At 35.3% G+C, this 16,171-nt stretch overlaps 1 protein-coding gene across 1 annotated transcript; it reads left to right on the top strand.

Moving 5' to 3' along the window:
* LOC18773528 (DNA (cytosine-5)-methyltransferase CMT3) lies at positions 8,433–16,067 on the top strand. Its single transcript, XM_020565570.1, has 21 exons — positions 8,433–9,060; positions 10,110–10,144; positions 10,319–10,412; positions 11,038–11,145; positions 11,290–11,406; positions 11,490–11,589; positions 11,687–11,937; positions 12,170–12,235; positions 12,319–12,606; positions 13,110–13,168; positions 13,273–13,339; positions 13,449–13,778; positions 13,860–13,928; positions 13,998–14,084; positions 14,175–14,262; positions 14,795–14,907; positions 15,013–15,117; positions 15,202–15,245; positions 15,345–15,414; positions 15,509–15,612; positions 15,704–16,067. The coding sequence occupies exons 1-21, from the start codon at positions 8,794–8,796 to the stop codon at positions 15,873–15,875; spliced, it is 2,634 nt and encodes an 877-aa protein (XP_020421159.1). The 5' UTR covers positions 8,433–8,793; the 3' UTR covers positions 15,876–16,067.

Genomic DNA, 16,171 nt, shown 5'->3' with positions numbered 1-16,171 from the left:
TGTTCCTAAAGTCCACTTTCCAAGGTTGAAAACTCTACTATTTCGCCACTTCCAGATATACCAGCAAATAAACACAAAAAACCACTTTTCAAGGTTGATTATCATAAACAAAAGGGGAACATAAATTACTTAAGAACCAAGCTCGGAAGTCAGATTGAAAAAACCTCTCAAATGGGAACATACCTCCCTCGCCATGATACAATCCCTCAAAATGTATAGTGAGTGGTGAAGGAAAATGGACAGCTTGACCACTGCGGTACAACCCCAATGACCATTTTTAAGTCTTAACTTAACTTGTGTTAACAAATCAAAAGTTGAACCCCCAACTTGACCACCTGATCTTTTAAGTCTTAACTTAACTTGAGTTAACTAATCAACAGTAATTGCCAAAAAAAACCATTCTAGCCAAAAAGTAGTTGCCAAATCATCTTTAGGGCTAAGTTGACATTGTTGTGCTGTGAAAATCATTTATGTTGAATTTGTTGTATAAGAAATCAACTGTTAAAGAAAGTAGTGTGGTGTTTGGTAAACTTTTTGTTAAAAGTGATGCTAGTACGATAATCAGTTTCTAAGTGTTTGGTAATTTTTTTTTATAAAAGTGTTGTCAGCTGTGTATAATAACTCAAAAGCTGAAATTATTATTTTAGATTGCAATACCTAAAATCTTAATGTTGTAACCAAGTGGAACTCATAAATAGAACAACAACTCAAAAAAATCTGAATGTTATGACCAATTGGAATTCACAAATGGATATAATAACTCAAAATCTTTCCATCAAATAGGGATTTTAGTAGAAATGTCACATGAACTTATTCATTAGTTTCAATTTATCACTTTAAAGAAAAATTTAAGCAAAATGTCACCTTAAGTTTTCAAAATCCATGATTTGTCACCTGACTTTAACATCATCCAATTTTCCATCCATTTTAAAGGGTATTTTAGTCTTTCCAGTATGTAAACCCTCTTTTTTATATAATTTAAATATAAAGCTATGTAAACCATCTTGTTTGGAAAGACCCTTCAAAATAGATGAAAAATTGGATGATGTTAAAGTAAGGTGACAAATCATGCATTTTGAAAACTTTTGGTGACATTTCGCTTAAATTTTTCTTTAAGATGATAAATTGAAACTGATGTATAAATTCAGGTGACATTTCTATAATTATCCCCATCAAGTATTCAGTGCTCTCATTGCCTCTTCGTTAATAATTTCGTTCGTATTGTTTAAATCCATAGCTAGCACAACACAACAACCAATTGCCAATTAACTTCCAATTCACTTTGACACCTTATTATCACTTTCTAGATGCGTTATGTGGGCTCATAGTCATACTGCCTTGTTTTTGTTTTTGTCAATTAATATAGCATTTCATTGAAACCCAGAAAAAAAATATACAAAATACACCAGAGATCCACCCCCCCCAAAAAAAAAGGGGGGGGACACAATTAATATAGCATATATGCAGTCCTTTCCATATATTTTAAAGTAAATTTGGAAGTTAAAAAATTCTTGAGTGATGATTTTTTCAATTATCCCCTTTCCCCCTCAACATCACTTTTTTAGTATTATAATCAATTCACAGCATTCTATTGAAACCCAGAAAGAGAGTAAAGAAAATACACCAGTGATCCAACAAAACCAATAAATTCATAGCAACCCACCCTGAAGGTGATGTTGAGTAAAACCTTATTTGAGAATACAACCTAGAAACGAAGAGAGAAAATGAAAAAAAGATGAGAAACAAACCTTAGATCTAGGTAGCAGGAATTGTGGAGACAAATTAAAGAATAAATGTGTGAAGAGAAGACGACAAAAAATAAAAATTTAAGATGAAGAAGAAGAAGAACTGAGTACTAATCGTGAGGGAAGATGAGGGGTTCAACAAAAGTGGAGGACAATAGATGTCATTTGTAAAAGCCTAGAGGATAATTTGGGCAGTTAAGAAAAATTCATTAAAGAGCACGGGTTCCCCAATCCACTTTACGCATAACCGGAAGGGGAATGAAAGCACCCTCCTGGTAGCTTTGTCAAATCACTGTGGCTGAAATCAATAATTCTTAAAATATCATTTTTTCATTTACCAAACAAGTATGTGGAAGAAAACTTTTCAAAAAAAAGTGATTTTTGCTCCAAATAAGTAATGTCAAATGGGCACTTCATATTTACTCGAATTAAAAAAAAAAACCTATGTGGATGAGAATAAGAGTGTTAACATGAGTTAGTAGACCAAACAGTCTTAACCTCGAGTTAAGTAGGTCATATGAACTCTATATTATGTCCTCTCATGGATGGAATTAGTGAAAGCAAGCCAAATTCAATATGGCAGTCTCACTGCTCTCTCCCTGAGGAAATTCAATATCAGTACCCTTAATCTGCCCTGATCTTTTCCATTGAGCTCTCAAGCTAGCTAGATCAAGGTCACCGTCGTCAGTTTAACCTACATCCACAGCTAGCGCATGTAGAAAAAAATGCGCAATACTTGCACTATTTCTTCTTTTTATTATTACTGTCAGTTCCGAGTTTCTACATTTAGTTTGAAATTTTGTCAAAAAAGATTAGAAAATTAGGATCTCGAGCCTCTACATTTAGCTCTCATGCATTTACTCACATTTTGCACGATACCTAGACCATTTAAATAATCTAACCGTTTAAGTCATGACATATCACCAATGTAAGCGTTAGATTTTTTTTTTTAATTACAAAATTGTTTTAAATTAACAAATGTTTTATTGCTTAAATATAAAAAATAAAACATAAACTAAAAAACCACATGCTTCTCCACGAAAGTTGGGGGCCGCTGGGAAGAATTAGGGAGGGTAGGGAAAGTGGGTTGTTAAGAACACATACAAATTAAAAATAATCATCCACCAAAGTATGATTATAACCTAAAGTATTATATGAAAGATCAAAATGCATCGGCATATTATTCCAACAATCAACCTCTCCATTCACCGCCCTTCTTAGTCTACTCAATTGACGAAAAAAATATAACCTATGGTATTTTGATTTGTATTGACACCCTGCTTATATCATGGTTTGAGGGGGATAGATTTGTCGTTTCTCAGGGGTTAGGCTTGGCCAGAAAAACATACAGAGAAATGGCATCTTGTATTGGGTGGCATTGGCGTGGGTAGTGGTGGTGGGGAGGGGGAGTTGGTTTTCACTGAATTTTGTGATTTTATGTTCTTTTAATTTTAAATTGAACCTTAATTTTTTTAATTAATTTTTAAAAGTCTCACATGCCATGTGTCATGTCTTAAATAGTTAGAGTATATTGTGAAATACGGATAAATGCAAAAGAACTAAATGTAGAGACTCTAGATACCAAAAAAAACCTACTGAGAGAGATTTTTGTCTAGTTGGTAACTAAGTAAATTCAATAAGTAAGGAATTATAAAGAAAAAAAAGTTTGGCAAATAACATGACAACAGTAAGGAAAAGTAAGGAAGTTAAAACATCAAATGTTGAAGAATATAAAGTCTCACATCGGACACTTGATTAAATAAACTACAATTTATAATAAGTGGTTCTACTCCTAATAACACTAAGGCATTTTGTGATAAAACCTCACACATACTGGGCTTTATCTATCTATATATATAAAGCAAAAGGCAGAGAATGGTGAAACATTCAAAATACCAGAAAATGCCCTTGGTTAATACAAACATTAAGAATTCAAATTATTAATTAAATGAGGATAATATGGTAAATTCACACTTTTTCATATTTAAAAAAATTAAAAGAAAAGGAAAAGGCAGATAATGGATCTTATTTTTATGGAATATAACTATCCATTATCTTTTTTAATTTTAAAATAAATTTACTTATTTTTAAAAAAAAACTTCTCGCAAGCGCGGAAGCGCGTGCAGAGAGGCTAGTAGGTGATTAAGTTAGAGACAATATCGGTGCTGCTAAGAGTGGCCTTTGACCTGTCTATCTCAAATTTAACATTTTATGAGACAGGAGATTGGAGAAAGAATGAATTGACCCAATGAACAGGAGATTGGAGAAAGAATGAATCGACCCAATGAACAGGAGATTGGAGAAAGAATGAATCGACCCAATGAACAGGGAGAAAGAAAAAGCCAGAAAGAATGAACAGGAGATTGGAAAAAGAAAAAGCCAGAAAGAACTTAGGAAACCAAGCATGTTTCATATGAAACTCTATATATTGTGTACTCTCTCAACTCTCAACGAATTAGTGAAAGCAAAGCCAAATTCAATCTCGCAGTCTCACTACTCTCTCTGTAGGTCACCGTTGTCGGTTTCACCTACATCCACAGCTAGCGCGTGCAGAAAAAAATGAGGAATACTTGCACTGCTTCTTATCAGTCCCTAAAGGCCTCTTTCCATTTACTGCTCCAGAAAATAATATTCATTGTGAGCCGTCTTGATAATCTCGATGACCCAGAAGCTCCAGCTCCAGCAGCAAAACCACAACCATCTGCAACAACAACAGCAGCAGCAGCTAGGAACTTGGATTGGGCAAAGATTGTTGTGGTGTATTGCTTGTCAACAGGAGTTGCCATGGCTCTCATACACACCCAAGTTGACCCCAGCAAGCTCCCTCTAAGCTTTTTCTTTCTCGGACTGGCAGTCCTACTCGCCTTTGCGTGTATCATGGTAAGCAAATTTGTTCAGCACTCCAACTGTCCAAGAATAACAGTTCATCTCTTCCATTTCTTTGGGGTCTTTTTCGCAGTCACCGCCTTCTTCATTTCCATTACAATCCCTTTTCCTCTCTGGTTTAAATGTACTGCATCTGTCATCTATGTGGCCTCAGGCCTTGTAGTCATATTTTGCAATCACTTCTATAATTAATATTAATGTTGAGAGAGAGAGAGAGAGAGAGAGAGAGAAGAAGAGATATATTAGACTGCACTACTGTAATAACTTCACAGTGCCCTTTATGTTTGTAAAAGTTGAGTAGTAGCTTGATATATCTGCATGAAATTCCACAACGATTTGTCTTCCTGTTTGTATGATTTCCTATTAATAAATATTATTTTGTATAATTTCTTGATTAATATTTGCCATGCAACGAATTCCACATCATACATAGTGTAAAAAGTGAATAAAAATGGGGAAATGGAAAACTCTGGATTAAAAATTTAGGACATGGGTGTCTAAAGTATATCCTTGAGTGCAAATATAATTTCGTACAGTTTTATCCCTTGTGGTTTTGGTCCTCTACCGGCACACTAATGGTTGCAATCTATTTTGACCCAGTTGAAATTGTCAAAATATGACTTGCCCAAACCCAATGTTCCTTTCTCAGAAGGCAAATAAAAAGCCCAAGGTCTGTGTCTCACATAAAAATTTTTTTTAAAAAAAAAAGAAAGCCCAGGGCCAATTCTTTTAAGAGACTCTAAAATTCGTATAATAATTTTGAGTGAAACACATGGGATTGGAATATGCCTTATTTTCCGACGGATCGGATCAGAATCAGGGAGTCAAATTCCAATAATAAAAAAATGATTTAACGTCACTCCTACTTTTCTGTATACTCAATCTTGAATTCCATGCTGTGGAATGTTTTCGTCTTCTTTGTTTTTGCATAAGTCGGTAAAAGAAAACAACATTTTGTGTTTTTCTAATTTCAAATAAATGAATGTATTACAGAAAAATAAAAATATGTATTTTGAGTGTTCCAGACATTTTTAAACAGCTGCTGCACAAAGACACGAAAGACGATGCAGATAATAAGTTGGTTTTTGTCTGTCCATCCAGCTGAGTTTAGTTGAACGGCGGCCCATCTAGTTAGCTTTCTGTTTCTTGCACCAAGACAAAGCCGTGTGGGTTTTCATAGTAAATTATCCAAAAAAGCTCCCTGGGCTAGTTTCGCCCATGTGTGGCGGGCGTGCATTGAAAGAGGTTTGGACAAGGGTGGAACAAAGAATTTTTTGACAGGTGGTTAGTTAAAATTTTTAACTTCGAATTTAATGATTTTTTTTTTATATGTATTGCTTTTATAGCTTTTTTAAACAACTTTAATTCATAGTTTTATTGACTAATTTTCAATAAACTTATATATAAAATAAATACATATTAAATATAACCAAAAATTACATACTATCAAAATGAATATATATTCAATGACAAAATTGAAATTGTGTATTTTATGTTAATATATTTGGACAACGTATGTTTCCTTCCACAAAAAAAAATATATATAAAACAAGGCAAAAGATTTTCTATAAAAGAAAAGAAAATGAAGGAATGGATTGCATTTCCCATAGAGATAGACAGAGACAGAGAAAAGAAACGCAAGTAAAAAAAAACCAAATAACTAATGTATGATTTAGTCTTGAGTAAACTCTGATAATTCAGTCACATCCTCAGTTTGAAACAAGGCAGTTTACGTTAAATAAAATATTTATACAAGTCAAAGTTTGAAGTTGCCCGTCCCCTGAGCAATATTGTAAAAACCCACCTAATATTCCCCCTCCCCCTCCCAGCGTTTGACAAAAAAAGAGTTTGAAGTTGGCATCCGATCGACATAAAAAAGTGAAGCCATGTTATATTATAGGGCTATATTATGTACACCAATACCCTTTTAGGCTTTTACGGCAACCTACCGAAGTTACAAAAAGTGGTGATTATCTTGATATTATATACACACCAATACCCATTTCTGCATAATCAATCTCCAACTAAAGTTTTTGTGCGCTTGATCATATTCACTTTTGTACCTTTTCTACATCATGTGTTCTTATAGAGATAGGAGGAGTAGACTTTCTGAAACCCTCCTCTCTGAATTTCCAAACACTGTGTATGTCAAGTAAATTACCAAGAAGTTCCTAATTTTCAGAAACCTCCAACATATATATATATATATATATATACCTGCACTGCACTAACGGTTCTCTCAAAATCTACCTCAGTATCTGTCTCTCTATCTCTATATACATCTGTCTCTCTCTCTCTCTCTCTCTCTCTCTGAGTACGCTTAATAAAATGAAGCATGTTATTATTAATACTGTTTATGATCACTACTTAAAGCCTCTTCTCATTGCAATTACTACAAAGATCCTACAACTAGTCAAATCTCTTATAATTAGTCCGCTTGATCATGATGATTATGATCCTAATCTTGATGATCCCGAAGCCGCACTACAAGTAGCAGAAGCAGCAGCAGCTTATTCTTATAGAGATAGGAGGAGGAGGAGGAACAACAAGAACAAGTTAGATTGGGCAAAGATAATTGTGGTGTTTTGCTTCACAGCTGCAATTGGACTTGCCCTTCTGCCCCTCCAACTTCACGACTCTCATGAGCTCCCTCTGAACTTCTACTTTCTTGGACTCACAGTCTTACTTGCCTTCACTTGTATCTTGGTCAGCAAATTTGTTCACTTCAACTACTGTCCTGCAGGCATATCAATCTCCTACCTCTTCCACAATTTGGGCCTCTTTTTCGGATTCACTGCCTTCCTCATATCCATCACCATCCCTTTTCCTCTCTGGTTCAAATGCACTGCCTATTCCATCTATGTAGCCGCCTGCTTCTTCATAATTCTTTGTAATCTTCGCTTCAATAAATATTACAAACCTCATAATTTGAAGCACCCAAATCCACAAAATTTTGAAAACAACGTCGTCGTCAATGATCCTGCAGTACTGGAATCATCCTCGTCATCAAGCTAGGGACATTTTCCAAATATTAATAGTACTAGTACTTCTGATGATCAGGAATGCATCAATGCTGTCTGCAACTTTTAATTATTTAGTAATTATTGTTTCTCGTTTAATTTTTGGATTTTTGCACTACTTACCAGGCAGGAACAATTTCCTCTAGAGGCTTTAAGCTTTAGAGTTGGCCCAATAACCTTTCTTCTTGGGCTCCGAAGACGATATCAAGTGCAGCGGTGAGGGGGCTTGCAAAGACGATAAAAAAATTTATTCATAAAAATAAGTTGTACTTACATAATCAAATATTTATTAAATAACAAACAGTTACAATTTTCTATTATATATTATTTCAATTATTAAAACAATACAATAAGGTTAAATGGAATACATACGAAGAACAATAATGTTAAATGGAATACATAGGAGTAGAATGTACTTGACTTTATTCGAAGTCATCTTGAATGAAATTGATACGTATTCAATATTAAAGGTAGATTAATAATTTTTATTATTATTTATTTACAGTTGGAGGATAAATTAATTAAAAGAAAGTATGGAGAGGAAGCTCAAGGGTAAAGCCCAAAGCACCCTAGTTCAATTTATACTATGTAATTTATATTTATACAAGTGATGTTGAGGAAAATCGAATTTAAAACTTTCGGTGCAGGAGTAAATACTCTTAAGCACTTGAGAAACAAATTCTTTACACACTTGAGAGATACAAGCCTCTTGCACACCGGGTACTTTTAAGTCACACACTTTATCACATATGCATTGTATATTCATCATGATGCTTTTAATTTATTTTTAGACATATCCACACGCTTATTGATTCATTGAATCACAAATAAAAAAGAAAATAAAGTTAAAATGAAACCCGAAATCACCAAAAAGTCCTCCACGCAACCAAACATACCCAAAAGTCCCAACGTTCGGAACGTCACGTCAAAATTCAAATCCTCTTACGAAAATTTCCGCTTTCCCGCCCACGCCTCGCACTCCAAAATTTGCGCTTCAAAATTTCGCGGCCCACAATATAAATCCTAATCACTTACTCCCTAAACAAACCCTATTGCCCTCTTTCTCTCTCCACCAAACTATTTGTCTCCCTTCCATTTATATCTTCCTCGGCCATTCAATCTCTCTCTCCGCCGTACCGACAATGGCCGGCAAGCGCAAGAGCAAGTCTTCGCCCTCTGAAGCTCCTCCATCCAATTCCGCTTCAGCCAATAAGCTGAAGCGTACTGAGGAGCCGATAGCTAAAAAAGAGGTCGCAGAGAGTATGGAAAAAACTGCTTCTCCGCCGAGGAAGCTCAAGGGTAAAGCGGTCGCCGTCAAAGATGGAGAGGAGCCTGAAGCCAAGTTTCTTGGCAAACCGGTGAAAGATACAGAGGCTCGAAAGAGGTGGCCAAAACGGTACCTGGGAAAGGTGAAAGATTTTCTTACTAGTTTTTGGATTCTTGAGAGGTTTTATTATTTTTCTTGAAAATGACAAACATATTAGTTCAAATAATGTAAGTTTCTAGGAAACTGTGTTATAAGTCTTTGTAAGTTTAAACGTTAGTATAAGTTTACTTAAATTGATTAGTAATTTTTGTTAAAACTTCAATAAGAACAATATATTTAGGCTTAGTTCAGTAAAGACAGACAATTTGTGGTAAGTGACTCATGAGATGGTCGTAGTAAGAAATCGAATGCTCCAAGAAATGCCTTTTCTGAAACATTTCTGTACTCCAGAGCAACAATACGTTAGCTTGATTGATACCTATTGTTTGCCCATTTTCTGAACCCTTAGGCTGTATTTGGAGGAAAGGAGGAAAGGATTCCAAATCTATGGCTCATTAGAGTTTTGTAGAAACAAAAGCTGTTACAATCATTAATAGGAAGATCAGCTCCGAGACATTGAACAAATTCCCTGCATTTTTGGATTGAAGGTAGTCTGGATTGAAGAAATTAAAGGGGAAGGTTTAGGAGAGAGATCAAAGGTGTTTTCTTTATTTGCATTTTTGTGACTTATTGAATTTTAATTGGTATGTGTTTTTTTTCCACTGGGACGAATCGATTATTGCCGAAAAGCTCGAACAGTGGGTTTTATGTTTTTAATTAAGTGTTCGGCTGTCAGAAAATCAGTTTTAGCTCTATTTGGAGCTTGGCAGTGCTTCTAGTTGCAGATGCATGAATCATTGGGATTACTAATTTAATATTTTCGTTTTTAAGTGTGATGAACAAAATTGTTATTGGACACTTTTTAGGTTATGGGGTACTCAGTGCTTCAATGTGAATATGTATGATGCACTAGAGTTCGGTAAATTAGAATACCTTATAGGTGTTACCAAAGTATTATTAGGCCTGCTGGAGCTGACCTAGCCAAGTCCTAAATTCACTTTTGCACCCACCCATGCCACTTGGGCTAATCCCAAGGGCATTTGGGTTTTATGCTGTTATTTACTTTTAACAGTGTTCTTGGTATTGTTGTAGATGAAGCAGGTGTCTGGGCCAAACAACTCAAACCAGTAAGTTTTTTATTCTATTTCAAGTTTGTGTCTTTTTGTACATCATTATTTTTTTCATTTTTCTCAAAGATATTTCTTTTCACTTTTAAAAGCCCCTTGTCAGTATTTCATTGCTACCTATATGCTTTTCATTTTGTATCTTTGGTATTTCATATTTTGATATCTTTGAAACAGAGATGAAGATGCAATTCAGGCTCGTGGCCATTACATAAAGGCAGAGGTTGATGGACGAAACATATTTGATCTGTATGATGATGCTCATGTACAAGTGAGTTTGCATTATTATTATTATTATTTGCTTGTATTTGTACTTTTGTGAAATATTCCTGCCTCTGTTTTTCATTAATAATATGGACACATTCACTTTGTTGATTGTGCTCCATATTGTTGATTGTATAATCAAAGTAACAATTAGTTATCCATTTGGTTATTGTCATGACTGTTTTCTGTTTATCGGAAATATCATGTTTGGGTACTCGTTTGAAAACAATAAGATGACTGATGACAAAGGCTCAGATTTGGTTCTTTTTGTGCACTGATATGCTTGAACCTTTTTTTTTTTTTTTTGGGGTGCTTGCCTGTGTTTTCACCTAAGAAACTCAAAGTTTTTGTCAGGATGCCATTTGTTTGATGGGTGCGATTATTGCATGGCTAGGTAGCAATACCAACCTTTTACAAATTAATTCCAACAGTGCAAATGGTATATATATGTATGTGTGTGTGATAAGATTCATATGCACTATGATTGAAATTGACAAATTGTTAGATTTTGTACTAAGCTGCATTGTTCGAGAGTGAACTAGAAACATTTCCTGGGAAATTGGGCCTTAAATGCTTTTGTATACATGCCTATTCATGAATTGACGACTTTTTGTATTCATTTTTATGTTTAGGCAGGGGATGGAAACGAACCCTACGTTTGTAAGATCGTGGAAATGTTTGAGGCGATTGATGGGACATTATATTTTACTGCACAATGGTACTATAGATCACCAGACACTGTAAGATATTCCAAAAGAATCCTCTTCATGATTCTCTTTTCAAATACTTAAGAGTTTTTTATTTCTTTATGTTGAACAATAAGAAGCTATTTATTGCGTGCTAAATTATAACATTAATTTTTTTTTTTTTGGGCTTTCTTGTAGGTCATAAAAGAGTGTGCTACAATTGATAAGAGGCGTGTATTTTTATCAGAGATTCAAGATGTCAACCCTCTCGATTGTCTTGTTGAAAAACTTAATATTGTTAGATTGTCTTTAAATGTATGGTTTAAGTTTCCACAATCATCCATTTTTTGTTGTTGTTCATATTAGTCCAATAAGAATTAATCACTTTATTTTCCCAGGTTGATCAAAATGAAAAGAGCAAATTAATTTCGACATGCAAGTACTTTTGTGACACAACATATTTGTTACCTTATTCAACTTTCATGAACTTGCCAGAAGGTTATCATCCTCCTTTTGTTTGATGTCGATGAATTGGTCTCTATTTCATTTGCAAGGCATATCTGTGTTCACATGTTGTTTTCTGTTAAAATTTCAGAAAATATACAGACGGGAAGTGATGACTCAACAATTTCTAGTGAGGCTGATGTGGACCGAGCTTGTGAGGTTAACTCCGAAGGTGCTGATGTGGACAAAGCTTGTCAGGTTAATTCCAAAGTTGCCCAACTCTGCCCTGTTAGAGAGTGTGGCAAACCAGAAGTCACATTGCTTGACCTATATTCTGGTTGTGGAGCAATGTCAACTGGGTTGTGCCTTGGTGCACAATTGTCTAATGTAAATCTGGTTACAGTAAGTCCAATTTCCTTGATTAATGTCTTCTAAAATTTTCAACATTAGTTCACCAATAATCATGGAGATTCGATAGCTGAATATAACTCAACTTGTTAGATGAGGTTGACAAAGTTTAAGTTGCCACATTATTAGCAAATGAGAATCTACAAAATGTATGCAAAATATTAATTCCATCCATCCATTTATAATTTCTCGTTAATATCTTTAATTTCTTGTTTAAATCTTTTAGAGATGGGCTGTTGACGTAAATGAGTATGCTTGCCAAAGTCTCAAGCTTAACCACCCAGAGACAGAGGTATGTGTTTGTAGCTTACTTTTTCCCTCCTTTTGATGTGGTGCTTTGCACGCTTAACTTGTCTAATTCACATACCATAACAGGTTAGAAATGAATCCGCCGAAGATTTTCTCTCATTGCTGAAGGAGTGGAGAAAACTTTGCTTTTATTTTAACTTGGTTGAGACCAAGGACTCAGAGAATGATCAGTTTGACTCAGAGAATGATCAGTTTGACTTTTTTGAAACGGAAGACGAAGAGGAGGAAGAAGAAGATGGTGATAGTGGAAATGATGAGAATGATAGTGATGATCCTGAATTTGAAGTTGATTACGTACTAGAAGTATGTTATGGTGACCCCAACAAGACAAACAAGAGAGGATTGTACTTTAAGGTATGGAAATAATTTGTAGTCTTATGTTATTTTGTTTTTTTGCCATAGGAGCAGTTGTTTATAAGTGATTGAAGCTTTTCAGTTATGGTTTAATCCTCAAGTTCATAGTCTCTGCTTGGCCTTTATACAAACACGAGGCGTAAAGTGTGGGTTCAATTCTCTCTCTCTCTCTCTCTCTCATGAAAAAAAACTTATTGACACTGAAACGGCACGGGTTTCATTGTATGATATGGAAAATGGAAAGATAATCTAAAAGTACAAGCTGTTCACTGATAACAAAGATGCTCGAAATTTTCCATCGTAAGTATGTTAGAAGGTCTTCATTAATGGATATATCTTAAATGGGAATACAAAACTGTGTTTCATATGTTGCTACTGTGTGTACCCTTTAACAATGCAATCTCTGCTTCCGTGTGCCTTTCAGATTTATAAGAAAATTGCAGATAACCAAGCAATTAGTTTTTCACTAGATAATATTATTTGCTTTCTGATGTATTACACAGATCCGTTGGAAGGGGTATGGGGATGACGAAGACACCTGGGAGCCAATTGATGGACTGGGGTATGCAACTATCTTGAATTATGTTTGTGAGCATGTATGTGATACCTTCTGGCATGTTTAGCTGTGTCCTAAAGCATTGCAATGCATATCTTTCTGTCAAGCAGGCATTGTAGGAAGGCTATAGGAGACTTTGTTTCTCAACGTTATGCATCAAAAGCATTTCCTTTACCCGTAAGTTTTTAATTTTCCCCTAACCTTAAATTTAGAATTTGCAGAATTTAAATATAAATTATTGTCATTGACGCTTCATTTAATATTGTTCTGGACATTCTTCATGTAGGGTGATGTTGATGTGGTGTGTGGGGGGCCCCCTTGCCAAGGAATTAGTGGTTTCAACAGATTTAGGAACACACAACAACCGTTAGAAGATGAGAAAAATAAACAATTGATTGTTTTCATGGATTTCGTACAGTACCTTAACCCAAAATTCGTTTTGATGGAAAATGTGGTTGATATTGTAAAATTTTCTGAGGGACTCCTTGGACGTTATGCCTTGGGACGTCTTGTTGGTATGAACTATCAAGCTAGGATGGGAATGATGGCAGCAGGTGCATATGGGCTTCCCCAGTTTCGTATGCGTATGTTTATGTGGGGGGCCCGTCCTACTGAGGTATATTAGTTGAAGTATTAACTTTTACTAATAATGTGCTGGTTTTATCTCATGGCCTAATGAATTGCTTGATTTTTGCAGAGGTTGCCTCAGTACCCACTTCCTACACATGATGTTGTTGTAAGGGGTGTTATTCCCACGCAATTTGAGGTATGATAAGTGCTTAAGTTCTATGTTGTTTATAGTCGTTTTGTATTAAACAATGTGTAATAAATGCAGGGGAACACTGTTGCTTATGATGAAGGTGGCCCGGTTCAATTAGAAAGAAAGCTTTTGTTGGAGGATGCAATATCTGACCTTCCTGCTGTAAAGTCTTCTAATTGTTACTGTTGGGTGTGGTTTACTTTGTTTTTCTACCTTTCTCAATGTATATTTATCTACCCTGTTTGTATGTAGGTTGAGAATAGTGAAAACCGGGATGAGATGCCATATGCAGGGCCCCCCCAGACAGAATTTCAGAGGTTTATCAGACTAAGCAAAGAATGTAAGATGCTGCATCGGTTTTGAACATTTGATATGTCATTGATTTGAAACACACTTGTTGAGTTCAACTTCATGTACCTACTTCCCTGTTGTTTTCTTGCTTTGGTCGCATGATGTGTAGCTTATTGGAGTTATGACAATATGGGCCTCTGTGTTTTGTTTTCCTTTGGGTTTGCTGGCCTGTTCGAAGGATGCTGGACACTTTGATATTGTAACAATGTGAAAATGGAATGAGCTAATTGATATTGTATTGTTACTTTGATATTGAGTAATACAGAAACTGAACTCAGCCGATTACATCTGCGTGATTAAATACTGTATATAGAAGTTAATTAAATCAGGAAAATAAACAACTCAATATGTCTCATTCAGTTAAATATAAGCCTTGCATGTTTCAGCCATTGCTAAAATGGTTAATGGTCACACATATGCTTGTAATGAAGTAGCAGTAGATTCTTAAAAATATATTTGGTAAGAGTTATGCGTTTGTTGGGAAAACTATAATTTCTGTTTGATTGTTGCTCTTGATACAGATTTGCTGGGGTCTTCAAAGGATGAATCATTACACAAGACGCTTTACGATCACCGTCCCCTAGAGTTGAATGCAGATGATTATGCACGTGTTTGTGAAATCCCGAAGAGAAAGGTTCCTTTCTTTACAATTAAATGCATGTTGGCATGTATTCCTTTGTCATTGATAAAATCCTGCAATCTTGATGTCAGCTTATAAGTTTAATATTTTATGAACTAGGGTGCAAACTTCAGAGATCTACCCGGTGTTCGTGTGCGTGTTGATAACAAGGTTGAGTGGGATCCTGATGTAGAAAGAGTGTATTTGAAGTCCGGGAAACCTTTGGTAAAAACACATCTTTCTCCGCTGGTTCTTTTGTTTTCCTGCAACTTTACTATGTGAATCTCACTCATGACATTGTACTGATAGGTCCCTGATTACGCTATGAGTTTTGTGAAGGGGTCTTCATCAAAGTAAGTTTTAGTACCTATTTTTTTGGGTTTGGGTTGCATGGTTCAATCACTCAACATAAATTTTGAAATCTTCTATTGCAACTCTGTCAAATTATGCAGACCTTTTGCCCGTTTATGGTGGGATGAAACTGTACCAACAGTTGTTACTAGAGCTGAGCCCCATAACCAGGTATATGCATACTTACATACAAAAAGATAAATGTTTTCAGACAAAAATCAGAAAAGACAACGAGTTAAACACATTTTCCTTTACTTTTTTACAGGCAATTTTGCATCCTGTTCAAGACAGGGTATTGTCAATTCGTGAAAATGCAAGACTTCAAGGTTTCCCAGATTACTACAAACTTTGTGGCCCTGTCAAGGAGAGGTACCCTATATTTTTATACTTCAGTTCTGTCATCTCTTGTTATATCAAAATCTACAGGTGGTCTTATCTCTTCATGGTTGCATTGTTTCAGATACATTCAAGTTGGCAATGCCGTTGCCGTTCCAGTTGCACGTGCATTGGGCTATGCGCTAGGTCTTGCTTTGAAAGGTTCTGCTGGTGTTGACCCCGTGTTTCCATTGCCGGAAAAATTCCCCAATATTCAGTGTCAGATTCATTCTGCATCATCCGAAGATGATGCTTGATTATTGTTGTAATAACTTGATTTGTTAAAGATTTGATGAGGGTGGATTATTATTTGTTCCATAATGGGGAACATTATTATGTCAAATGAATTTCAAGTGTTCGTCATTGTTATGCTAAAAAAAATTGTAAAAGTACCCAAAGCATATATTGATTGTGCACCATTATAATGAAACTCAAGCTCAATGCATCAATTCCTCTGGTTGTACTTTTGGTTGCCGTTTGTTAATTCATCAATTTTCCTTTTTTCTTTTTCGTGTCGAAATCAATCAGTATAAGAACAAAAACAATATGAACA

The sequence above is a fragment of the Prunus persica genome, chromosome G6 (assembly GCF_000346465.2).
Source record: "Prunus persica cultivar Lovell chromosome G6, Prunus_persica_NCBIv2, whole genome shotgun sequence".
NCBI classification, from domain to species: domain Eukaryota; kingdom Viridiplantae; phylum Streptophyta; class Magnoliopsida; order Rosales; family Rosaceae; genus Prunus; species Prunus persica.
The sequence above is the reverse complement of the archived record's forward strand: the minus strand, read 5'-3'. Positions and strand labels throughout refer to the sequence as shown.

Excerpts from the sequence above, each read along its gene's own strand:
- LOC18773528 (XM_020565570.1), top strand. The coding sequence starts at position 8,794 with ATGGCCGGCAAGCGCAAGAGCAAGTCTTCGCCCTCTGAAGCTCCTCCA. Across the intron at positions 15,415-15,508 it reads GAGCTGAGCCCCATAACCAG|GCAATTTTGCATCCTGTTCA; the intron begins GTATATGCATAC and ends ACTTTTTTACAG. Across the intron at positions 15,613-15,703 it reads TGTGGCCCTGTCAAGGAGAG|ATACATTCAAGTTGGCAATG; the intron begins GTACCCTATATT and ends GCATTGTTTCAG.